Source organism: Bos grunniens, chromosome 14 (genome assembly GCF_055505025.1).
Source record: "Bos grunniens cultivar Pamir isolate PY7600 chromosome 14, Bosgru_T2T1.0, whole genome shotgun sequence".
Lineage (NCBI taxonomy): Eukaryota > Metazoa > Chordata > Mammalia > Artiodactyla > Bovidae > Bos > Bos grunniens.
Window position 1 is genome coordinate 84335108 of NC_141178.1, and position 23816 is coordinate 84358923.

A 23816-nucleotide genomic window follows, 5' to 3' on the forward strand; every position below is an offset into this window, starting at 1 on the left:
CTCTCCCTTCTCTCGCCTTCCAATCACACAAGGGGAACCAGCAGATTCCTCCTCCAGGGCTCCCTGCAGCGCCCACTGCGGGTCTCTGAAAGCTCCTTGGGAGTGGCCTCTATGGTCCCCCTCCCCGCCAGGTCTCCACGTCTCTGCCAGCAGGCGGTGAGCCCCGCCCTGCAAGGCAATTCCCCAGGGGCTCGAGGAACCCGAGTTACCAAGCCCCTTCCTTTCCTTGCCCTCCCCCACGCCACCCCCTGCCCCCAGCATGTTTCTCCCTGGGCTCCAGGCCCTGCCCTCCCTGCGGTTATTCCTCAGTCCCTTGCGCCCCTTCTCAACCTTGGAATGCAGGATGCCCCACAGCCCTACCCTTGCACCCCATCTCTCTCCACCGGCACCCGCCTGGTGACTTTACTGTGCTCGTGCCTTTAAATGCCATCTGTATGCCCACGACCCGAAGTCCACCCTGACCTGAATGAGTTTTCTCCCGGATGCAGGCCGGAACACTCAGCTGTTCTCCTGACACGTCCCCGGGACACCCAATGGGCTCGTCCACCTCAACAGGGCTGAGGCCCGGCTTAGCTCCCCGCCCCAGCCGCCCTCCTCACCTCAGGAAACAGCCTCTGGCCTCGAGCTGCTCAGGCCTGAGCTCAGGCTCCTCCCTGATGTGGCCTACTCTCTCCCTTGTCCCCGCTGGTTGACATGACCCTTTTTCTATCTCCGAGTGGCTACTTCTCTTCCTGCCTCTGGGTCTCTGGTTCAAGGTCACCCTCCTGGTGTCACCTCACTGGCCACCCTGTTTACACACGATCATCCCCTCCTCCTTGGACAACTCAGGCACTCTGGTCTCCTTTCCCTGCTCATTACTGTTCAACAGGCTGCATGGGTTTAAAAAGGGGTCCACAAATTCTTCCATCCTCCTCCCTTCAAGAGGCAGAAGGGGCAACTCCTGCTCAGCCCCTGAGCGAGGCAGGACTTCACAGCTCACTCTCGCAAACAGAAGTGAAGGTGTGCGGCCTTGAGACCAGGGTGTGAAAGGCCCCGGGCTGAACCCCGCACTCTCGCTCTCAGAGGGTGTTCCGAGGAGCGCCAGGCCATGGGAAAGCCACACGGCAGGGACCTCGGCCTGTCCCCAGCAGCCAGGTGAGTCTGAAAGCCTGCCATCCAGCCCTGGGGGGCCTTCTCTTGCCCTCAGGAGGCCCTGAACCAGGCCCGCCTGCTACAATGCACAGGCACTGGGGACTGTGAGCTGCTCCCTGGGAAGTCACTAAGCTTTGCAATGATTCGTTACGTAGCAGTGGATAAAGGACACACACGGTTTTTAATTCACTGCTGGAGTCCTACTTCTGACCATGTCTGGCCCAAACTAACTGCTCACTGAATGTGGAAGCTCAAAACGCAGACATGTATGAACAAATACATGGCATGAATGAGGCGAAAAGATAAAGGCACTTAAACTCCCAATGAGAATTCTTCTCACTATAAGCTGATGGATATGTGTATCCATTTACTCGTAGGACGATTTCAAAACTGTGCTAATTAGTACCATGCTGGGCCTCACAGTAGGCCACAAATAATCAAAATTGGTTAAGGAAAAAAAGCATGCCTTCAAAGTAAACTCTTAGCCAGAAAAAGGAAAATGGGGAGACGTAAAGCAATCTATCAGCGCTTTGTTCCAAACCCACCTCAGGACCACAGTGTGAGGGGGCAGGTGCCTCACAAGGTGCCAACCAGGGATGGGAAGGGGGTGGCGGGGTCCTTGCCTCGGATGGCTCATCGTGCAGCGCTGCCAGCCGGCCTTTCTGGGGGCACCGCAGCACCGCCCCATTGCCCAAGGAGTCTGCCGGCCGGTCCGCCACAGGGAACCTGAGGTCCGGGGCGCTGCCCAAGTGGGGTCGGCTGAAACACACAGGGAAGAAGGGTGCTGTTAGAAGAAAAGAGAGCTCACTCTGTCAGACGAGCCAGAGCCTGTCCATTTGGAAGATCGGCAATTTCACAGCAAAAGGGCCCCCGGGAGGGCACTGCCCTCCTGGCTCCAATAGCAACAGGCCGCCCGCTGCTCTGCAGACACTCAGAGCTCATCCCCAGCAGCTGGAAAACTCCCGTATGTGGGGAAGGCAGTGCTGCCGCGAGGGTGTGGAGCTGACTAGGACAGGATCGGCTGTCTGGGGTTGGGGCGTCCAGGGTCCCCCTGGAGCCCGCTCTCAAGTTCCAGGGCAGGGCGTGCACCTGCTTTGCTTTCCCCTTGGCACCCCACCTCCCCTTTGGCCCACGCCTGCTCTGACCTCCCTTTCCCACGGGAAGTCTGTGGATCACAATCACCGGTCTGCCTGGAACACTGTCTGCACCGCTCTCAGTGCTTTTAAAGGCGCCTCAGACAACCCGCAGCAGAAAAGCCTCGGACCCACAGCTCGGAGCTGAGCACCATTGGTGTCTCCCATTAAAGCAGAGGTGAGCGTGTCACCAGAGTCTGGGCTGAACAAGCCCCAGCACAGATGCTCAGGCCCTGAGCACTAAGGCCTGGGCCTGCAGGTGCCAGGAGCTCACTCAGCAGGGGCCTGCTGGGAGGCAGGGCAGCCCCACCTTGACTGTGAGCCGCCTGTACTGCAGGAACGCCCGGGCTCTGCTCAGTCTTGTCTCTGGGACGAGGGTGGTGCCTTCATGTGCAGAAGTCCCTAAACCCAGGAGACAGGGCCTTCCTCCGCGGACAGGACACCCCATATGTCTGCAGAGTGGCCAGGGCCAACCACCAGCTCAGCCTGCTTGGGGTCACAGGCTGCTCTGCTCGACGGTTTTGCGAACACTGTGCTGCACAGGAGATGGAAATCTGGAATCTCCCGGAGCCACACCTGTCTTCCCTCCCATCTCCCCTCCCTCCTGACAGAACTTTTCCCTTCTCTGCTCCACTTCCACCCAAGTGCCTGGGGCTAGAGCACACTTGAGAACTGAGTGGGGGGTACGACACAGTCCCGCTGTGGACTGGGGACCCTCGAGGGTCCTCTGAGGGCCACAGAGGCCTCCGGGTTGGGTCAATCCCCAACCATCACCTCCCAGTCCCCTCGCGGGGTGCAACCTCCATCTCTCTCCCCCTCCTCACCCGAAGCTCTTTCCTCCGGGAGAATGTCTCAGAGACAAGGTGACCAATTCCTCTGGGAGGTCCCACCAAATACGCTGTGCCTGCCCTGCCTGTGAGCCAGTTTTCAGTCCCCACTCCCTCCCTCCTGAGGCAGCACAGTGCCCCCCACCCAGCCCACACTGCCCACAAGCCCCACTCTGAGGCCCCACCTGTGCTGCTAAGTCACTGCTGTGACCCCTCCAGAGCTGCCTCCTGGAGACACCCCTCCCTCGCACCAGCCGCTGTGGCCCACTGTCTTCAGAGCACAGCGGCTCCTCCTGCCCCGCGGCTGCTTCCTCTTCTCGTCTCTCACTCTCACTGACACACACGGGACTGGTGACCAGGCCCCAGGCTTCTCCATCTGAAGCCCCCAATTGTGTCAGGCCTTGGTTCCTGGCACCAGGTCCCTCCTCGTTACCCAAAAACCCCCAAGAGGAGGAGGCCGTGTCCACCTCCTCTTCCTCCACTGTCTACGCAGTCCTCCTCACACTCACCTCGTCCACCCTGGGAGCAGGGGTTCCCCACCTCTGACAGCCCCAGCCCCTCACCCTGGAGGAGCTCTGCCACCAAGTCCGGCCACGTCCCCTCCTGTTCTGTAGGGCACGTGCTCTCCTTGAACTCCACCCACCATGGTTTCAGACACAGGACCAGTTTCTGGCTCTGCCTTTGTCTCAAATGACATCTCCTTTTCTCTAGAAGAAAGCTGGGTGGGGGCTCTGGACTGCGAGGATCCCCTAAGCACTCAAACACAGAAATATGCGTATGGGCTCCAAACTGTCTCCTAAGTCAGGATTCAAGCAGTAGTCCATTTCCTACAGATGAATGAATGTCACCAGTAAGCACTTAATAATCTTTGCTAAAGTTTCTCTCTCACTTGTGACCATTTTCCGTGAAGAAGACAAAGAAACATTTAAATACTTAATAAGAATTACCACCCCTATAACAACGAGGAAGAAAAAATCAGGATGCTCAGTAATCTGCTCTCCTCATTCACAAGCCAGGTGATTCCTCCCACCGCAGTCAAAAGACTACAGGTCATTAACCTTCTGTGACTCTTCAGAAACGTCAGCGTCACAGTCTGTCAGGCCCCTCAGATGAATACGCCCAAATACCAACTGGTCGGCCCCCTACTTCCAAACCTCTGCTGTGGTTTTGAGTGTTGTCAATCCTGTGACGACCACTCCGTGGTACCAAGTTTGACCCTAAGGAACGATGCTTGTCTCTTCCCTCTCGCTGGCCACGAAGCTACAGGCTCCTTGAGGTGCGACCATGAGCAACACCCAGTCATACTGTCCACACACCAGCCAGGCCCTTGTCACACTCGACAGCGCTGAGGGGAGCTGCCCGGGGGAGCAGCCTACCTGTGGTGGAAGGGAGCCCCTCGCAGTCTCATCTGGTCCACTTCGGCTCTCAGGGTTTCCAGGTTTAGAATCAGCTGGTCCTACGAAACAGCAAATGACACAGCCTGCACCGCTTGCTTTCTGGATGTAAAGTGACTTGCACCAAAATGTGCAGAACAGGTTACATCAGTAGGTATCAACTCCCAACATTGTAATTCTGAGAAAATGTTCTCTAAGAGTCCCTAGCAAATAGAAACACTCAGAACAATATTAACCCTTATAAACCATAATGAGGAGGAAATTCCATCTCAGGTGTAGAAAAGGTTTCTCTGGAGGAAACATGGCAAGCCATTAACAACGATGAAGTCTGTAGAGAGAAGCTAGACTTCAGGCGGGGGTTTCGGGTCAGGGGGACACGACTCACTCTATTGCCCTCCCTCCTCTCACTGCTTTAAACTGTCTCCATGGAGCTCTCCTGCATTCCTCACATTCATTCCTCTACAGCCCACTTCACTTGCTCATGGGGTAAAACAAGTCAAACGGGCCAAGTTTGTGAGTCACTCAACTCAACCTGGAAGCTCTGTGCTGTCGGCCATGGCAGTCACTTGCCTCGTGCAGCCCCTGAGCACGTGAGACAGGCTGGTGCAAAGCCCGATGTGGAAATCACACAGAGGATTTCAAGACTCATGGTGAAAGAAGGACGTCGAGTAGCCCGTTGGTTTTTAGGAAATTTTAGATTGTGTAGGTGGCTCGTATTATCTTTCTGACGCACAGCACAGTCCACGTGAATGGCTCACGCTTTGTCTGAGCTTTTTGGTGATGCCTGAAAGGACTACTCAGAATTCTGAACCACACACAACAGCCACACACTCTAAATCCATCTATAATGCAAACACATTCAGTGTTCAAAACCAGAAGTGCTATACGTGTTATAGCAGTGGATTAGCCATAAGGAAAATGGAACTCGACTTCTGCTAAGCATCTGCTCAAACTCATGTCCACTGAGTTGGTGATGCCGTCCAACCATCTCATCCTCTGTCATCCACTCTCTTCCTGACTTCAATCTTTCCCAGCATCAGGGTCTTTTCCAATATGAAAATTCATATTAAAAAACTGGAAATAATTACCTCAAGCAATTTTTAAATGCAATAACAAAGTTGCCAAGTCTGTGTTTTGTAAGATGAGCATGAATTTCAAGGTTTAAAAAGCTGTTTTAGGACCTACTGTGTTAAAAAAAAAATGGAGAGAAGACAAAAGAATGATCTATTTGAGATTGGCTCTGTATGAGAAATTGCTGAGACTAATTGATGGGACGGGTCATGGGTATTTATTATAGTACTCCATCCACTTATGTGCATGTTTGCAATTCTCCATCGTAATACATTTAAAAAGTTTATTTTCTGTCAAAGCAGAGTCTTCTCAAGCAACACAATTCGAAAGCATCACTTCTTCAGTGCTCAGCCTCCTTTATGTTCCGACTCTCACACCCATACGTTACTACTGGAAAAACCATAGTTTTGAGTATGTGGTTTGTCATATATAGTTTGAGTATATGGTTTGTCGGCAAAGTGATGTCACTTACTTTTCAATATGTTGTCTATGTTTGTCATAGCTTTCCAAGGAGCAAGCATTTTTTAATCTCATGGCTGCAGTCACCGTCTGCAGTGATTTTTGAGCCCAAGGAAACAAAACCTGTCACAGCTTCCACAATAAGGCATCAGCATTCAAAGATTTTTAAAGCAAAACAAAAGTTGACTTTGAATTGGCTTAGTCTAGTCATAAACAGCATCCCGATCTCAACAGCCTCTGCGCAGCAGTTATGAAAGTAAGAAGTGCACACCTGATCGGGAGATATTGAGCTCTCTGCCTAAGCGGGGAGGGCGCCTCACCGCGGGTCTCACGATGGGAGTCAGAACCACTGCCCCCTGGAAGTCCGCCTGTGAGGCTCTGCAGTCCAGGCCCAAGAACACAGGTATGGTGGGGACAGTACTGACACGTGAGGCTGGACCCGGGATCCCCACTCCATTTCCTGGATGGTCTGTATTGCCGTGTGGCCAACCTTTCCAGGAAACCTCTCTCAGGACTCGGTGATGTGAGCCTCCACCATCACCCTTTCCTGACGCGCCTTCTGTTGCAGCGCAACTGCGGTTCTCCTGTCTAGAGGCAGCCATCCTACACACACACCGTTTCTGGACCAGCGGTTTGGCATGTGGGACTCCAGCGCCACGTCTGAGGCAAGCAGGCTCCACACCTGGGTGCCATGCCTTCAGTTTCATGGGCCCCAGGCTGGCACCCCTAGGTTTGTCTGAGGGGCAGTTGGGAGGTCCACCTGTATCCCAAGCAGCTCCCCGGACTGGCTGGTCAGAGCAACAAGCAGCCTCTTTGAATGTGGGGAAGCCCTGGCTCCTACCCACTGCCTATGGGCGACCACCTCTGGCCCTGCTCCCAAGGAGGTGGGTGCCCGGATCAGCAGATGGGGCCACACAGGCACACACTCGATGCCAGAGACGGGAGTGGTGGAGAAAGGCAGTGCTGGCCCCTGCCCAAGCCATGTCTCCTGCCCAGACGCCGCCTCCCTGTCAGCACAGGCACCCGCTGCAGCTCCTTGTTCTTTGCCTCCAGTTGGGCCTCCATCTGGCGCAGCCTATCCTCGATGCTGCTGTGTCTCTCTCTCCTGCCTGTCGGCCAAGAACAGCGTCAGCTCCGCTCACAACAACCCTGTCCTGACAGCACGCGGGCTGTGATCGCAGGGGCGGCAAGCGGGCCATGCTCTGTGCGAACCACGGGCCCTGGGTTCGCCGGGGGCATGCCCGCATGCCTGCTCACACAGCCTGCGCGGCTTCGTGTGTGACACATGGCTCACGGAGGATGCTGGTGACCAGCTCGTGAGAGGAGACGTGCTCCCCGTGCCCCAGGCCCCACACCCACGGCCGCTGCACTCCCTCCTCTGACTGCCTGTGGCGAGCCCGCGTGGGCAGCAGACAGCGGCAAACCCGAGGCACACGTTCTACCTTCCTAAGCTGGGAAGGAAGTTCGAACCGTTTAGCCTCCTGAGTGGTAAAGCTTCCGGAAGACAAAAGGTCGGACTACAAGGCCGACTGGGGATGGACAGCAGAGATGCCAGGGGAGAGGAGAAACCAAGCCTGGAGAGGAAGATCACAGGCAGAAGGGTGCCCCCTGGCGGCTGTTAGTGACCCTGCTCTGGGAGGGTCTGTGAGCACCGGACACCGGCGGCCTCCCGCGACGTGATGGCCCCTCGGGCACTCACTGAGCTCCTGGCAAGGCTTCCGACAGCCACGTCAGCACAGACCCGGCCCGACTCTCTATGTTCAGCCAGTGCCCACTGGCAGCGCAGGGCAACACCTTTCCCGTCTGAAGGACAGGGTGGCTGGCTGGCTGGCAATGGGGTCGGTGCCCCCAGCAGCGCCACATCCCAAGGACATGGCCTCTCACCCACGGGCTTCTGGGGACGGCGAGTGGGGAGTGGGGCCTCGGGTCTGCACGTGCCCTGCTGGGACTTCTTTAACAAGTGTATGGATAACAACTTAAAACTGTGTTCATTACAGAGCTATTTTGGCCATCTCTTAAACGAGAATGGGATTTTTCTAGGTCTCTATCCTGCTAGGCTTTGAGTGGCTGACTGAACTCTGAGCAGCAGTGACTCGGAGCTGAAGCGTCCTAGGCACACACACAACTTGGGACAAAACTGGAGGGAAATTAACGTAGGGATGATGCAGAAGTGGGGTGTGCCTGACACTCAGGGAGCGCTCCCATCTCAGACGGGCAGCACGACCCCCATGTCTGCGCTCCTGTGTGGACTGAGCAGCACGGGCAGGGGCGCGGTGGGAGAGCAGGGGAACAGGCCCTCCCTGTGCCCGCCCCCCAGGGACCCAGAGCAGCACCTTGGAGAGCGAGGCCACCCTCTGTGCCTGCTCCGCCTCCACCTCGGGCAGCGTCTCTGCCCTCCGCAGTCTCTGCTGCAGCTTCTCTACCAGCTCCAGGCGCTCCTGCAACTGGCGGTTCTTATCCTCTGTCTACAAAGGGAGAGCAGAGGATCAACACATGCCGAGAGGTGTAGCCACTGTCGCTTTAAGTAAGCTGAGACAAAACCTAAATGCACGTGTCTAGTGGATTCATTCTGTTTCGGAAGCTCCCTCAGGGTAAATTTTCTCTCAGTGTTCCTGGGCTTGGTCTCAGTGAGCAGAATGCCTCCTGCCAGAGTATTTGCTTTTCCTAAACATTCCCCAAGGACATCTTAAAAAAAGAAAAAAAAGTTCTTCTATATTAAAGAAGATCTGTAGAATCTTATTCATTCTTATCGACAAGTTACGGGAAGAAGGGTTCACTACAGACCCTTCTTAAAATATCACCAGAATCATCATTTAGAGGGAACCCTACCGACCGCAGATGGCTACGGGCGTGTAAGCCAAAATATGGCTTTCATCTCCTCTGAAATACAGACCTGATAAGAGCATGCCTGGTGAAATGCCAGTCAACTAGTATTTGTAAATGCACGATTATTCTTTTAACAGATCTTCTTACACTGAAAAACTTTCAATGTAGAACATTTAGACAGATTCTTTTTTAAAAAACAAAAAAAATTAAACTATCTATAAGCTCAGGTTCCTGAGAGGTTAGCATTTGTTTCTAAGCAGCTTTCTTACTTTTTCTGTGTGCGTATTCCTCTATGTACGTACACAAACAATATGCTATGCTTTAAAACCCGCAGAAAACAATAGCATATGGTACATAGTATTTTCTGATCTGCCTTTTACAGCCATTATTTTGTATATCGTGATGCTTTTAATTAGCATTCCCCATCATACTTTTCAATGGCTTTCTAGTATTTTATTTTTGGGGTGGGGACAATGATACACTTTGGCACACACCAGACTGACTCACTTTGTTTTGGAGAAGCCAGATTTGGTTTTCCTGGTTAAGTCCTGATTATCTGAGACCACTCGGGAACAGGAGCGAGTAAGGCTCACCACACCACAGGAAGTACAAACCCTAATCAGACCGGAGCTCTAACCCTGCCTTTTGTCACAGTGACCCCAGTTCCCAACAGGCAGCCAGCTGCCGTGAAGTTCCCTGCTGCTCTCTACTCTTTCGGTAACAACTCTAACAAGCCAACAGATTCACCTTCAAGTAAAACAAAAGAGTCAGGAATGGAATTCCACAAAATGGTTAAACCAAGTCCCAAATAATTCAAACCTGTAAGTTGCAGTCACCCGCAATTTTTTAAAAATGTATTTCCTTCCAGTACAGCTGATTTACCATGATGTACATCCACACTTTTGAACACAGTATTTTAGGGTCATAAGAACTTTACACTGGGACTTGATTTCCAATGTGGGAGTCACATGAAAAGATCTTTACCTTCCTTCCTCAGTAATTCACTACTATAAAAGTCAGACACGGTTCATAAAAGCCATTACCTGTCGATGCCTAGAATCCTTATTTGCAACTTCATTTTCAAGTTTATTACTGATGTCGTCCTAAGTTTCAAATCAAACATAAAGTTAACATCCTTAGAATAAAAGTCCGAGACACGGCAGTTTTCTCGGACGTGAGCAAAAATGCGCCTATCCCAAAGGTCACGTTTGCCACGATTGGCACCCATCTGTCTTAACGTTCTGTCCAGCCACTTGGTTTACCAAGCTTCTTTTCTACATAATAAACCCAAACAGCAAACGAAAAGTATACTAAACTACCCTGTTATTGCAAGAATTCCAGGAGGGAAGGTATCTGGCATGAAGTCAGGACCTCTGTCTGCTACACCATACAGGCGGGCTTGACCCAGAACAGGGAGGGACCTTCAACAGATCCAACGGGGAGCTCTGAGGCTCGTTTCCTCGAGTGAAAGTTGGAAAAGTCTCATGCAATTTCCTCAGAATTAAAGTAGAATATTAACGAGTGGAAACAGAAGTCAAATTGTACACAACTGGGAGCAGCCTTCTCAAGCCTAGTTCTTCAAAAGCAGAGTTACACCACATGGATGAAACGCTCAAACCAGGACCAGAACTTGCTGCTGGTGCAACTCCTGTCCGCCACTTCAAAATCCACTTCAGGTCCCTCCCTGGTCACTAAGTAACCAATGTGAGAGCAAAGTCCTAACTTTAAAAGTGAAAGGTCTTGAAAACGCATTTTCTAGAATTCTATACGTATTAAACTGTGCCACCTAATCTCCTGTTGCCAAAGAGTAGTGTGAATAGCTTATGCAAACCTGTGCAAATATTTCTGTTTTGAGTTCTCACACAGAATTACTCACACCAAGCTACTAAACAAGTACACCTGCTGTACCACATGTTGGAGGGGTTCTCTCTGAGACGGTCTCACGGGGGAGGGGTGGGCCGGGTGGGTGCTGTCTGTCTGTGCACAGAGGAGAGGCGAGGCTCACAGGAAGAGGCCTGAGTCCCCAGCACTCTCTGTTTTCACAGTGACCGCTAGGGAGTTTCTCATAAATCAGGACACCCGCAGACATGACCGCCAGAGACATCACGATTCCACATGGTTACACAGCTCGGGCCTGAGGATCTGAGGGTGAGCAAACACCACTCGACTTGTCTGACCGCCAGTATCACTGTCACACATCCCTTCAAGGAGCAGAACCTCAGAAAACTCGAGAAGATGGCCAGGCAAGCTGCCTCAGCAGAGCCCACACAGCATGCTCCCATCTCTCCGAGAGAACAGGCTCCACAGGTGTCACCAGACTCGCCTGAGTGAATCAGAAGCAAATTTCAGCATCATCAGGAACACATTCGACAGGCAGTTGTGGGGGGCGGGGGGCGGGGATGAACCGGGAGACTCGGGTTGACATATATACAGCACTGATACTACACATAAAGTCAACGAGTGAGGACCTAGTGTACAGCACAGGGAAGTCCGCTCAGTGCTCTGTGGTGAAGCAAATGGGCAGGAAATCTAAAAGAGAGACAGATACGTAAATAGATAGATAGATAGATAGATGACTGATTCACTTTGCTGTACAGCAGAAATTGACACAGCAGTGTAAAGCAACTATACGCCAATAAATGAATGAATGGATGAATGAATTTTTAAAAAAGGAACACAGTGGGCCCCCTAGAACTTGTGGAAATGAGGAGTCCACACCCAGGGTGCGGCACAGCGTCAGGGCTGCCCTCACATTGGTCCACTGCCAACGGACTGCCTGGACCAGGCCTCTTCTACCCCAGAGACCTCGATGCAGAGGCAGGGAGGCAGCCAGTTGTGGTCTCTCCGGTGCTCTGCTCTTACTCACGCAGCCATCCCAAGGCTGAGATCCCCGGGAGAACAAGAAACCCACATTCCACCTCAGGACAACAGACACAGCTGCAGTCACTCACTTCGCGGATGTCCTGCAAAAGTTTTCTGTTCATGTCCTTGGACTTGAGGAGGTCCTTCCTGGCCGTGTCCAGGTCCTCCTCCAGATGTTTCACATGGGCAGAGAGGGCTGCCAGGCGCTCCTCCATCTGGCTCTGCTCCCGCAACTGCCTCTCTATGATTTCCTGGAGCTCCATCTTCTTAACCATGTCTTCCTTGTGGCTTAGAGAGCCGTTGGAGGGTCTCTAAGGGGGAAAGGAAGCCTTACACAGCCTGGTTTTGGGAGGGAGGGAACACAGTACTTCCGGGCAATCTGTGAGGTCAAAACTGCCTTCTGCGCTCTGGGAGCTCACAGGACCCTCGTGGCCACTCAAACCTACATGGTGCATCGGTTAGAGGTCCCAACAGCCCCGCACAGACTGGATGGTAAGACGAGAACCAGACAGAGAGCGAGACCAAGGACTTGCCTTTCCATTGGCGCTTGGCATGTTTTCTTGCTCATGATGTACATCAAGCACCCTGTCCGTTAGTATCTTTTCCTGGTTATTCTCCTCTGAAAGAATCATCTGCTAAAACCAAAAAAATTGAATCAGAGTAAAGAAATAAGTAAAGACAGCAAAACTCCACCTGGAAAACTCAACTCTAAACTGAAAACACAACATAAAAAGAAAATACATGGTGATGCTATCCATCCCGAATACCACCAGGTGATTAGAGTCAGAATTTGTCTTCTACTGGACAAAGGGGTACTTAAGAGATCTTGCAACTCTGAGCCACAAGTCTAGTTTACTAGTCATTAAAATAACCCTGGTGGGCGGGTCCTCAATCAGAAAGATAAATAACATCTGATGCCCACCACTACAGCCTTCATTCTTTTTTAAAATGAAAGGATTCAAATGACAAACCCTTCACGGAAATTACACAAAGACTGATCAAACTTACCTCTTTATGTGTGGCACCTAATTCTTCTTCTAACAAACTACACCTTTCGAGTGCTACTCGTAATCACGCTCTCAACTCAAATAAAAGGGGCTGAGTCACTGTGTGTTGATGTGTGTATATACGTTAGTACACTTCTTAGTGTATACTCACCCTAATACATGGATACTGTCACAGAATACCTTGAATGTCTCTCATTGATCTTAACATCAAGAGAATCTGCTTGTTAACAGCTTTAAATTCTAAGTTTGAGAGAACAAAATGTTCTCCTAAATTAATTATTACCCAGTTTTTAACTGCAAATTGATATACAGAATATAATAAATCTTGAGACATTCATGCCAACTAATACTTTTTAATTGGGGGCTTCCCAGGTGGCTCAGTGGTAAAGAATCCGCCTGCCAATGCATGAGGGCAGGTTCGATCCCTGGGTCAGGAAGATTCCCTGGAGTAGAAGATGGCCACCCACTCCAGTATTCATGACTGGGAAGCCCCATGAAGAGAGGAGCATGGTGGGCTACAGTCCACAGGGTTGCAAAGATTCGGACACGACTGAGCATGTATGCAGGCAACGCTTTTTAACCATATAAAACTCTGAATTCTTACAGAAAAAAATGTATATACAAGAATTCAAGACGCTCAAAAGTCAACTAGTTACATAAATATGTGCATCATCCGCCTAACAAGGCAGCAAGTGTACAAATCCAGGACGGCCGGATGGCTGGTACCTTCTCGTCCAGGGCCTTGTGGTGTTCAAAGAGCAATTTCAGCGCCCTGAGCACCTCCACCTCACTCCTCATGCCGGCTGGGGACTGCGCCTGCCGCTTGCCTGCTGTCATCCCGACGGGTGGAATATATCGCGAAACCAGGCACTCCAGGTGCTCCAGCAGCAGCTGCAGGGCAGGGCCAAAGGAACACCTTCAACCTCATGCTTGAATTCCGGGCCGATAACTCCTCTCAGCCTCACGCTATAGCCGGAAACATGCTAAGGCACGTCGGAATCCTGCCAGTTCCGTCGAAAGTTAGAGTGGACTTCCCCAGGGGCCCAGTAGTTAAGACTCCACACTTCTTCAAGGATCATGGGTTTTAACCCCTGGTCGGGGAACTAAGATCCCACACAAAGTGTAGCGTGGACAAAAATGTAAGTTAAGAGAACTCCCCCCTCATATGTACTAAAATTACATTAGCTCTCATCAGAAATTTGAAGCAAGGTATGAGAACCCAGAACTGATCCACCCTGGTCTGTTCAGCGGGAAGATGTGGAAAATGACTTGAAAATCAGACAAAGTTTAAAGACAGCACACGGAGGCCAGCGGTGACCCCCGCGGGGCAAATGTCAACACGTGAGAATCCCCCTACTGACCCTGGTGTTGTTTCTTTCAGCTTTCAGCTGAGCGATTTCCTCTTTGGCTTTACAAAGCTGCTCCCTGTAGGTGTATCCTTCGGGAGTTGGAAATTCCTAGAAAACAGTTAAATGAGAAACTAAATGCAAACATAAATTAAAAAGAGAGCGAGACTGTGAAGACTGACCCTGTCAAGTCTCTCCAGGCTCCACACAAAGGATCTCCATGCCCCTCCAGAGAAGAGGGGTCCACTGACCCCAAGACCACACAGACCACCACAACTCAGACCGGCCTTCAGCCTCCACCTCAACCTGGCAGGCATGCGGCAGGAGAGAACCTGGAATCCAAGCCTGCCTTCTCAAGACCCAGGGACATTTGAGAAACTTTCCAAAACGTAAACCTAACAACAAAGTGGATAAAGAGATTCTTAAACGACACACAGACCTGGAGCCACTGGGGAAAGTGAAGAAAAAAAGGAAGGTCTACAAGGCCACGAGGCTTTGGAGTGTTCCTCTGGGAAAAAGGCGGATGGCACCTCAAAGCCATCTGTTAGCCTGACTCCACAGAAGCCACCCAGTCATTCAATCAACCGGTTAAAATGTTAAATTTATGTTATATGTACTTTACCACAATTTGCGTGCATGCGGGGCCATCCACGTGGTGAACTTGCTCAAACTGAACCACACGGGGTCTTTCGTTCTTCTATTTTTCTTTGCAGAAATTAAAAAAATCCTGGGCTACGTATCCCCTACTACATACTGAGTGTTCAGCACCCAGAACAGTGCCCAGCACTTGTAAGAGGCATGCAGTAGACATGTGTAGCTATGAGGGTGTATGTCATACACGTAAGCAGTAGGTACCTGTCATTAAAATACTGGACACACTGGTGTGTGTTTTGTAACATGGGAGACATTAACTGGCTTAGCCGTTCTGCTTCAAGGACTGACTCTCTAGCTCGATCCTCATGCCCCAGAGATTCCTCCAGCCCGTATATCCTTTCTTTGCAAGAAGGGAGACATTAAGGGCCTTACCCTTTCTGCTTCAAGGACTGACTCTATAGCTCAGTCCATGTGCCCCAGTGACTTCTCCAGCCAGTGTTTCCCTTCTTGTGGGGCCCCCGCCCATCCTCCATGCAGCAACTGCACAACCTCTTACAAGGTAAACCTGCTGGGGTCGATCCTGCCCACTAAGGCCAGAATGCCCTGGCCGGCAGGGCCCACAACCATGCTAACAAAATGAAACACAACCCCAATGCTTCGCCGGGTGAGGGCCAATCTGACGGGCCCAGCCCCCGGCTGCTCTCACCTCAGGCTGCTCTGCTTCCAGGACGTGGGCCGAGGCCAAGTCCTTCCTAGTCTTCGCCTTTGCCTTGGGGTTGCAGCGCTGGAATAACGCCCAAAGGCGGGCCCTTCTGCGACCCATCCTCGCGGATAGGGGCAGCCCCCCACTCGGGGGCAACCGCTGTTTCACGGTAGGATACCTCGGCTACCGAGCTATCACCACCAATCTCACACTACGACCACCACTCTCACACACACTGCTCTCACACACCACTATCACACACACCGTTCTCACACTATGACCACTGCTCTCACACTATGACCACCAAATGGCATGAAGGCTCCGCCTCCAGCACATCTCCCAGGAGCCCAGAACTGGAACCCACTCGGTCACAAGGGGCTCCGTGGCAACAGGGGGGCTGGGCTCAGGTCCACTGTCAAGGGTACAGAGAGGGGGGAGGGGCTGCCAAAAAGTCAACAATTGAGTGCGCAGTGCAGGAGAAGGCAGGCTGTGCCCACAGCTCAGGCCCCCTGTCAAACACGACCCTGCAAGGTACTGGGTCACAGTCGAACCAACCAGTATAAACTCCTTCAGAAACCACCACCCCTGGGAATGAGCACGTCTTCTAAGTGGGCTTCTGCCCCCTCTACCCCCCAAACAAGCCTCCAGTGAGGCTACTGAAAGGGCAGCCCTGAACTCAAGGGCGTCCCCAGAACCCACTCAGCTGAGGAGGACTCACCACGCTAGCTGCCCCTCACTCTCACCCTGAGCTCGGTCCTCCCTGTCGGACTCCCTCACTCGAGCTCAGCAAGGGCTTGACCAACCTCACTCCAGGCACTTAAAATGAACCCACAGTGGGTACAGGGGTTCATTCAACCTGCTGTGAACTCGCCCTCTTTACTTCGACCCTCGGCTGCCAGATGACTCTGCCCCGTGGGGACTGCATGGTGGAGGTTCAGGGGTGTCCCTGCCTCGAGCCGCGACAGCCAGCACCTCCCAGACCCCGCCTGAGTCTCCCACCCCTCTCCTGGCTCCACTCCCACCCTCGCGGTTCTCCACTCGCCAGGGCACAGGCCACTTGCTCCTGGCTCAGCCCGGCCCTCTGCTGTCATTTGAGGACCTCGGTCCCCAGGGTGCTTTGGGTCCTATATCCACCCATCTCAGCAATTACACACTCTGGGAGAGACAGGGTACAGTTTGGGGTCCTGCCCGCAGTTCACCCTGAACACGTTCTCTTTTTTTAGCTTTATCTACTGGAGTTCTCTGAGATGTGTTCTTAAAACATCAACTGTTGCTTTCAAAAAGACTGTAAGGTCACTGTGCTCAACTTTACGAATAAAATCTTCATTTTCCACCTTAAAGTGAAACTGGAGGGAAGACTAAAAGCAGTCATTTTTTCAAACTGAAAAAGAAAACCCACGTGTGACCATGTCACAGAATACAGGTCACGTAACCCCTCCCTCCTCAGCCTTGGCCTCCACCACCAGCAGCCCGGCAATGCAAGGCCTGCCCTGGGCCGCCAGGGGCAAGGGCAGAGGGGAGACCGGCTCCTCTGTCTCCAGGCCGCGTGGGCCGCCTGCTCCACCTCCTTCCCAAGTTCACGTGGCACTGAAACAGCCCAGGCAAGCTGGGGACTCTGACCAGAAACACAGCCATGGGTACCAAGCAAGGACCCCTGGTTCTTGTTTTCCCTGGTATCAAATTAACTTGATCAAGACAATTACTGTGACTGTTACATGTGGCTTCAGATGACAGAAGACCCCCCCCCCCCAGGGTGTCTCCACTTCCAGTGACAGACGCAAGCATCTTGTAGGTCAGCCTACCAAGAGCTAGAAAAGCTAAATAAGGTTTAAAAGAGGTCCTTAGGCAGCCACAATCCAAGATTTCAAACAAAAGCGAAGCTCAGTGAGGGAGCTGGAGACTGAGAGGGCCGCTCGTTCCCTCGGGGCATCTGAGCAAAGCTGACTCTGTGAAGAAAAGGAAGGGAAAAAGTCAAGCAGAGGGGGCTGGCTAACACAGCTCTGGAGGGTTCCTTGGGCTGTGGAGACAAAAAGTCAAGCGCAGGCCTGACGAGTCAGTCTGGATGTCAGAAAACGTACCCAACACTCTGCCCAAACCGGCTGAGCGCTGACTATCAGTCACCTCCTGGTGCTCAGGAGAGACGGTGGGCTTCAGGACCTGCCGAGAACACGGGGCCCTGGGAGGCACCCCAGGCTTCCAGACACTGGAGACGCTGGAAAGCTCCTCCCTGGGGTCGGGGGGGAAGGTGGGTGAAGGCTGCTGAGACTGAGCTTAAAAGGACCCCCAAGCCTCAAGTCCCTCAGGCCCTGAGTGAACAGACAGCTCTGTCCCCACTGGAGGTCTGCGTCAGAGGAAACTCTGGAGAAAGCAGCATCACTCAGAACCTCTAGGGTTTTCCAAACATAATGTCCAACATGCAACCAAACAAGCAAAAGAGGGTGTAACAACAAACAGGACCAAGAGAAAAAGAACTGAACCAGATCCAGAGGTATGAGATATATATCAGCGTATCAGAGGTATGCTAGAGGTATCAGATGCAAATGTCACCTGTTCAAAAATATACTTGACAAAAGGAAAAATTTCTGAGAATCAAAACCAATCTAGAACTTTACAATAACAGTGACTGAATTTAAGAACTCAGTCTCTGGGCTTAACATCAGATTGGATGTAGCTGAAGAGACGATCAGTGAACTGAAGGACGGATCGGTTACAATATATATATAAGAGGGAAAAGGGATAGAATGTATTGAAGGAATCTGTTGTTAAACTATGTTGTTAAAAACTATAAATGGGGACCCTCATGGTGGAGAAAAGACAGAAAGGGGAATAAGAAATGCCTCCAGGGGCTGAAACTAAAGAGCCTCTTTGTGAAAGTGAAAGGGGAGAGTGAAAAAGCTGGCATAAAACTCAACATTCAAAAAATGAAGATCATAGCATCCAGCCCCATCACTTCATGGCAAATAAATGGGAAAACAGTGGAAACAGTGACACACTTTATTTTCTTGGGCTCCGAAATTACTGCAGATGGTGAAATTAAAAGATGCTTGCTCCTCGGAAGGAAACCTATGACAAATCTAGACAGCATATTAAAAAGCAGAGACGTTACTCTGCCAACAAAGGTTCATTTAGTCAAAGCTATGGTTTTTCCAGTAGTCATGTATGGATGTGAGAGTTGGCCCATGAAGAAGGCTGAATGCCAAAGAATCAATGCTTCTGAACTGGGGAATTGGAGAAGACTCTTGAGAGCCCCATGGACTACTAGGAGATCCAATCAGTCAGTCAATCCTAATGCAAATCAGTCCTGAATATTCATTGGAAAGACTGATGCTGAAGCTCCAATACTTTGGCCACCTGATGCAAAGAGCTGACTCATTGGAAAAGAACCTGATGATGGGGAAGACTGAAGGCAGGAGGAGAAGGGGACGACAGAGGATGAGCTGGTTGGATGGCATCACCGACTCGATGGACATGAGCTTGAGCAAGCTCCAGGAGTTGGTGATGGACAGGGAAGCCTGGCGTGCTGCAGCCCATGGGGTTGCAACGGGTCAGACACAGAGCGACTGAACTGACTGACAGGGACAGTGGTAAGAGTTGGTTCAAGAATCAGACCATTGAGTCAAAAATGAAAACCACACATTGGTTTCAGCAGCTCTGCGGGTGCCTAAGGCAAGAAGCAAATGTTCAAGCACTCAGAGGAAAAAGGGTGTGGCTTTAAACGGCACAACAACACTGAGAGCTGACTTTCCAAGAACAAGGAAGTGAGAAGATAATGGACTGGCATCTGTAAAATGCTGAAAAACAAATAACCACCAACCTGGAATTCTACATCCAACAAAAACTCTCTTCGAAAGTGAAAGCAAAATAGAGACTTTGAGGGCAAATGGAAATGAGACAACTCATCACCCACACACATGAACTAAAAAAAAATATTAAGGCAGTGCTTTGGGAAAAAGAAAAGTAGTCTCTGATGGAAATATAAAAAACAAGTAAAGACCAACAATGAGGTAACTGTGAGGGTAAATACTAACTCTACAAAACAATGATGTTAATGCCAAAAATATATCTAACCGTTTAAAGTGTGACAGTGACAAGGAGGAAACAGTCGTGTCAGGGAGGCAGTAAGAGTACTAAGTTAGACTTGAATGTAAAACACACGCTGTGTCTGCAAATGTATACCCAACAACCTGACAGAGGAGCACAGAACTAGAGAAACACTTCATACTTCTAAAAGAAGGCAAGAGCAAAGAACACAGACTAGGTGGGACAAACAGAAATCACACAGCAACATGGTGTCTACACACTGAAATATCAACATTATAAACAGAGCCAATACTCAAACTGATTCCAGTGAAAACTATACACTATTCAGAGGTACATGTTAAGATGGAAGGTCTTTTAGACAGGTGAAAGTAAAAGATACCCAAGCTAACACGGACAGAAAACTGACGTGGCAACATCACTGTCAAATAGTGTCTAAAGAAAGAAGCATTACTAGCAATAAAAAAGAACATCTCATACTAATACAAGTTCAGTCTAGCAAGAAGATGAGGATTCTAAACTTGAATGTACCTAATAACATAACCTCAAAATATCAATACATAAAAACTGACAGAAATAGAAAAGGAGTAACAGCCGAGTTCATAATCCCAGTGGGAGACGTTAAAGACACATCTCTCCTGGAACTGGGCTCCCTGGTACGTAGTCACCTGCAACCATGAAGTACCTGAAATGTGGCTGGCTCTACAATGAGATGCGCTGCAAGCCTGAAACACATGCTGGATTTTAAAGACTTAGCATGAAAAAAAGAACGTGAACTATTGCATTAGGTTTTATCATGTTGATTACACACTGAAATGATAATATTTGGGGTGTGTTAAAATAAAATATATTACAGGTAATTTCACCTACTTCTGCTTTTACTCAACGTGGCTACTGGAAGCTGAATTACATGAGTGACATACCTGATGTAACTGATACACACGGAACACTGCATTCCCACTGATACATATTATTTTCAAGAGCCCAACGAACATATAACAAAAAGAACATGTATTGGGCTATTAGGAAAGCTCGAATTATTTCAAAAGACTGAAATAATGCAGAGTATACTTAGGGACTGCAATGGGCTGACAGTTTATGGGCCCTCAAACTTCACCCCGCATGTGGTGATGATCCTAGGAGGCAGGCACTCTGGGAGGGGTCAGGCCAGGAAGGAATGGGCTCCCGTGCTGCGAGGACAGGGAGAAGCAGCAGGCAGTCTAGGAACCAGGAAACATGACTCACCAGACGTGGCACCTGCTGATGATCTTGGGACTCCCCAGCCTCCAGGACTACAAGAAACAACTTTCTGTTGTTTATCAGCTAGTCTACGGGATTTACAACAGTAGCCGAAAAAGACAGGGCTCTTTGATAGTGAAAAAGACAGGGCTCTTTGATAGTGAAGGACAGGGAAGCCTGGCGTGCTGCAGTTCATGGGTCACAAGGAGTCCAACACGACTTAACGAATGACCACCACCACCACCACCACCACCACGAGTTGATCTGAGTTAAGACTAAAACGGAACTCATGGCTTAGGCTATTTAGTCTGTTTCACACAGGCCAAAATGACTCGTATATTTTAAAGTATTTATCCAAAAGTGCCCCTTGATAGCATTTTACAGCCTGTACATAATAGGATGAATACTTTAAAAAAAATTTACTAGTCTATACTTCTAAAATATAATATTTCAAAATATTTTCCTATAGGAGACTTTGAATATTTTTTCAGTAACTCTCCCTCTTTCCCTCCATGACAGGCACTGAACAATGTTGAGGAAAAATCAGTTTGGTGCCAGGAAGTAACTGGCAGGATACGCGTGCGCGCGGGGCCTGGGGGCTGGGCTGAGGGGTGCGGAGGTCTCGGCGCCCTCCCACCCGCGGCCACTCCAGACCCGGCCGCGCTCGCTGAGCCAGGCCATCCAGCCCCCCCCCCCCCGATCCCATTCGTTGCTCAGGCCCGCGCGGCCCCGGAGGTGTCGGTCTTCGGCGCCCGCCGCCTCCCAACCCCCGCGGCCCAGGGGCCTCTGAACCTCCTGCGGGCCTAGACGCAGCGAAACTTGAGCGCCCAACTTGCCCGGCACCTGTCCGGTGCCCAAACCCACCAGAAGCCAGGGAGGCGCGGTCGACCGGAGCGCCTCAGCCCCTCCCCTTCGCACTACCGAGGCCCCCCCTTTGCCCCCACGCCAAGCCCTCGACCTTCCTGAGAGAGCAGACGAGCCACAGGCAGGCACACAGACAGACACACAGACACTCGCACGCACCCACGCCAAGGGAGACAGCTGGCCTGCGCAAGCTCCTCAGCCAGAGCCAGAGCGCCTGGGAGAGGCCGGGGCCAGACGAACGGGCCGGCGGCTGGCTGTCAGGAGATACAGAGGCAGAAATACATGAAGATTCCGAGACAGACTCCAAGACGGCAAGAGGAGATACACACACACACACACACAACACACACACACACACACACACACACACACACACACTTGAGTGTGGTCTTTGGAAAGACTTGTGTTCGTAGTTGCTGGGTTGAGCCCAACTTTAATACAACCCATGGACTGCGGCCCATCAGGCTCCTCTGTCCGTGGCATTTCCCAGGCGAGGATACTGGGAGTGGGTTGCCATTTCCTTCTCCGGCGGGATCTTCCCGACCCAGGGATCAAACCCCAGTCTCCTGCGCGCGGATGCCTTGCCATCTGAACCAGGACATTGCTAATTCCCTAGGCAAAATACAAAGAATAGAGCTCGTGTTCTACTAAATGGAAAGATGATTTCAAAAACAGAAGCTGTCCTTTGTTGGTATCTTTGAATCTTTATGTAGTTTTCGTGGATTTTTACTGTTAAGGCTAACTGAACAAGGCAAGAGAGAAACCCCAGAATTGAAAAGCAATTGACGGTTTTGAAAGAAACATGTGCAGGTGAAGCTCTCTTCCTTTTTGAGAGATGGTTAAATGCAAAATCTTGATTCAACACATATGACTTTTGTGCACTTTATTTCAAATCTCCATGACAAAACCCTAAGGCGTCCAGGAAGAAAGGAGTAGAGGGGCAGACACAAAGAGCAACCTTTCCCCTTGGTGCCATCGCAACCAGCTGCTTAGTTCCTTCATCTCAAGGACTATCATCTGGGCTTCTCTGGTTTGTCTGATTCTTGTTTCGGGGACCGTTTCTCGTCACAAGGCTGTCAACAGTGGGGGTGGGTGGTGTGTGTGTGGGGGGGGGGGAGGGGGGGAGCCCTTCTTTCCATTCCACATGAGACCCAGTGGACAATCCAGGCCCTGCCCACTGCATTGAGTGTGCAGCAACAATATCAACGGTAATGCCGGTGAACAATGCGTATTCCTGGAATCCACTCCGTTGGCTACTGACTGTGTGTGCTGGTGGTCTGGAACCTAGACCTGGAAGCTTTCTGGATGATTGCAAATGACACCAAAGTCTGAGGACGATGGAAGATCTTCACATTTCTGCAAGAGCCACACACCTCCAGAAGGAACCACAAGACTTGCCTGAAATGGTCAAGGTATAAGTATTGGACTCAACGTTGGAAGGTCTCCACCTTTGCTATGGAAGTCAAACGATCTTTCTTTGAAATGAAAATGGAGCCTACTGAACGTTCACATGCTTCTAGAGCATTTGAAAAGCCCTAACTTGTAGAAATCTGCTGTACGAGTTCCTTGAAAGCAAGACCCTCTATGTATGGATATGTCTTCATGCCTTAGATTGTGCCTCGAATATAGTGTACCCATCAACCCAGGAAAGGAAAGAATTGAATCGCCAAATATACAAAGAGATCAAAAGTGCCGAGCCAAGTGACCCCTTGAGGCTTCCAAGAGCTTTTCTGTCTTTCACACACTAAGTAAATACTGAGCACCTACGATGAGCTAGGAGGCATGTAATAAGTTTCAGGGAATAGAAGGCGGAGAGAAGAAGACACAGAGTTCCTGCTTTCACTGAGACGACTCTAATGATACATCACAGGCAGACCCTTTGAGAACCTATAGAGGGGCCTCTTCCCTCACCACAAAACCTGGGTGTCAGGGAAGGCTTTCCAGAGGCACCATTTCGTTGAGGTCCATAGGTTGAACCTAGGTAAACCAGGGTTGAGATGCAGGAAGAATTTCAGGCAGGGAAAATAGCATCTTGGAAGGCTATGTGACCAGGGAAACTTAGGACATTCAAGAAACGAAAAATGCCCTATGGGATGGAAGCCAAAGAGTGCAGAGGGCATTCCAGGCAAAAGACATCAGAGAAGAACGTGAGGAGCAAGCCTGAAGGGAAGTGGTCGTATCTTCAATATGCTGGGAAAATACGAGAGCCGTTGGAGCAGGGAGGTGACAGCATTGCATCTGCATTTCCAAAAGGTCATCTTGCTCCACGTCACTAATGATTGGAGAGGCTCAACTCCAAACTCCAAGGAGGGACCACTTCAC

The 23816-nt window shown here is 50.7% G+C and overlaps 1 protein-coding gene and 1 pseudogene across 2 annotated transcripts; one reads left to right on the forward strand and one right to left on the reverse strand.

Moving 5' to 3' along the window:
- The first annotated feature begins 5040 nt into the window (after positions 1–5040).
- Positions 5041–9086, forward strand: LOC147359922 (uncharacterized; annotated as a pseudogene). Its single transcript, XR_015140395.1, has 4 exons — positions 5041–5075; positions 6584–6680; positions 7177–7289; positions 7362–9086. The product of XR_015140395.1 is annotated as an uncharacterized LOC147359922 (transcript).
- On the reverse strand, positions 8222–15503 carry LOC147359923 (liprin-alpha-1-like). Its single transcript, XM_086335673.1, has 5 exons — positions 13437–15503; positions 12237–12335; positions 11793–12014; positions 8311–8480; positions 8222–8255 (listed from the first exon to the last, which is right to left on the reverse strand). Exons 1-5 carry the CDS (start codon positions 13545–13547, stop codon positions 8222–8224), a joined length of 636 nt encoding a protein of 211 aa, XP_086191799.1. The 5' UTR covers positions 13548–15503.
- Positions 15504–23816: the final 8313 nt, after the last annotated feature.

What these genes read in the sequence shown, in the direction of transcription:
- LOC147359923 (XM_086335673.1), bottom strand. Translation starts at nt 13,547, where the DNA reads ATGACAGCAGGCAAGCGGCAGGCGCAGTCCCCAGCCGGCATGAGGAGT. An exon ending in TTTTGCAGGACATCCGCGAA is followed by an intron (nt 8,481 to 11,792) that starts GTGAGTGACTGC and finishes CTCCCTTTGTAG; the next exon opens with ACAGAGGATAAGAACCGCCA. An exon ending in GGGGGGCGGGCACAGGGAGG is followed by an intron (nt 8,256 to 8,310) that starts GCCTGTTCCCCT and finishes CAGTCCACACAG; the next exon opens with GAGCGCAGACATGGGGGTCG.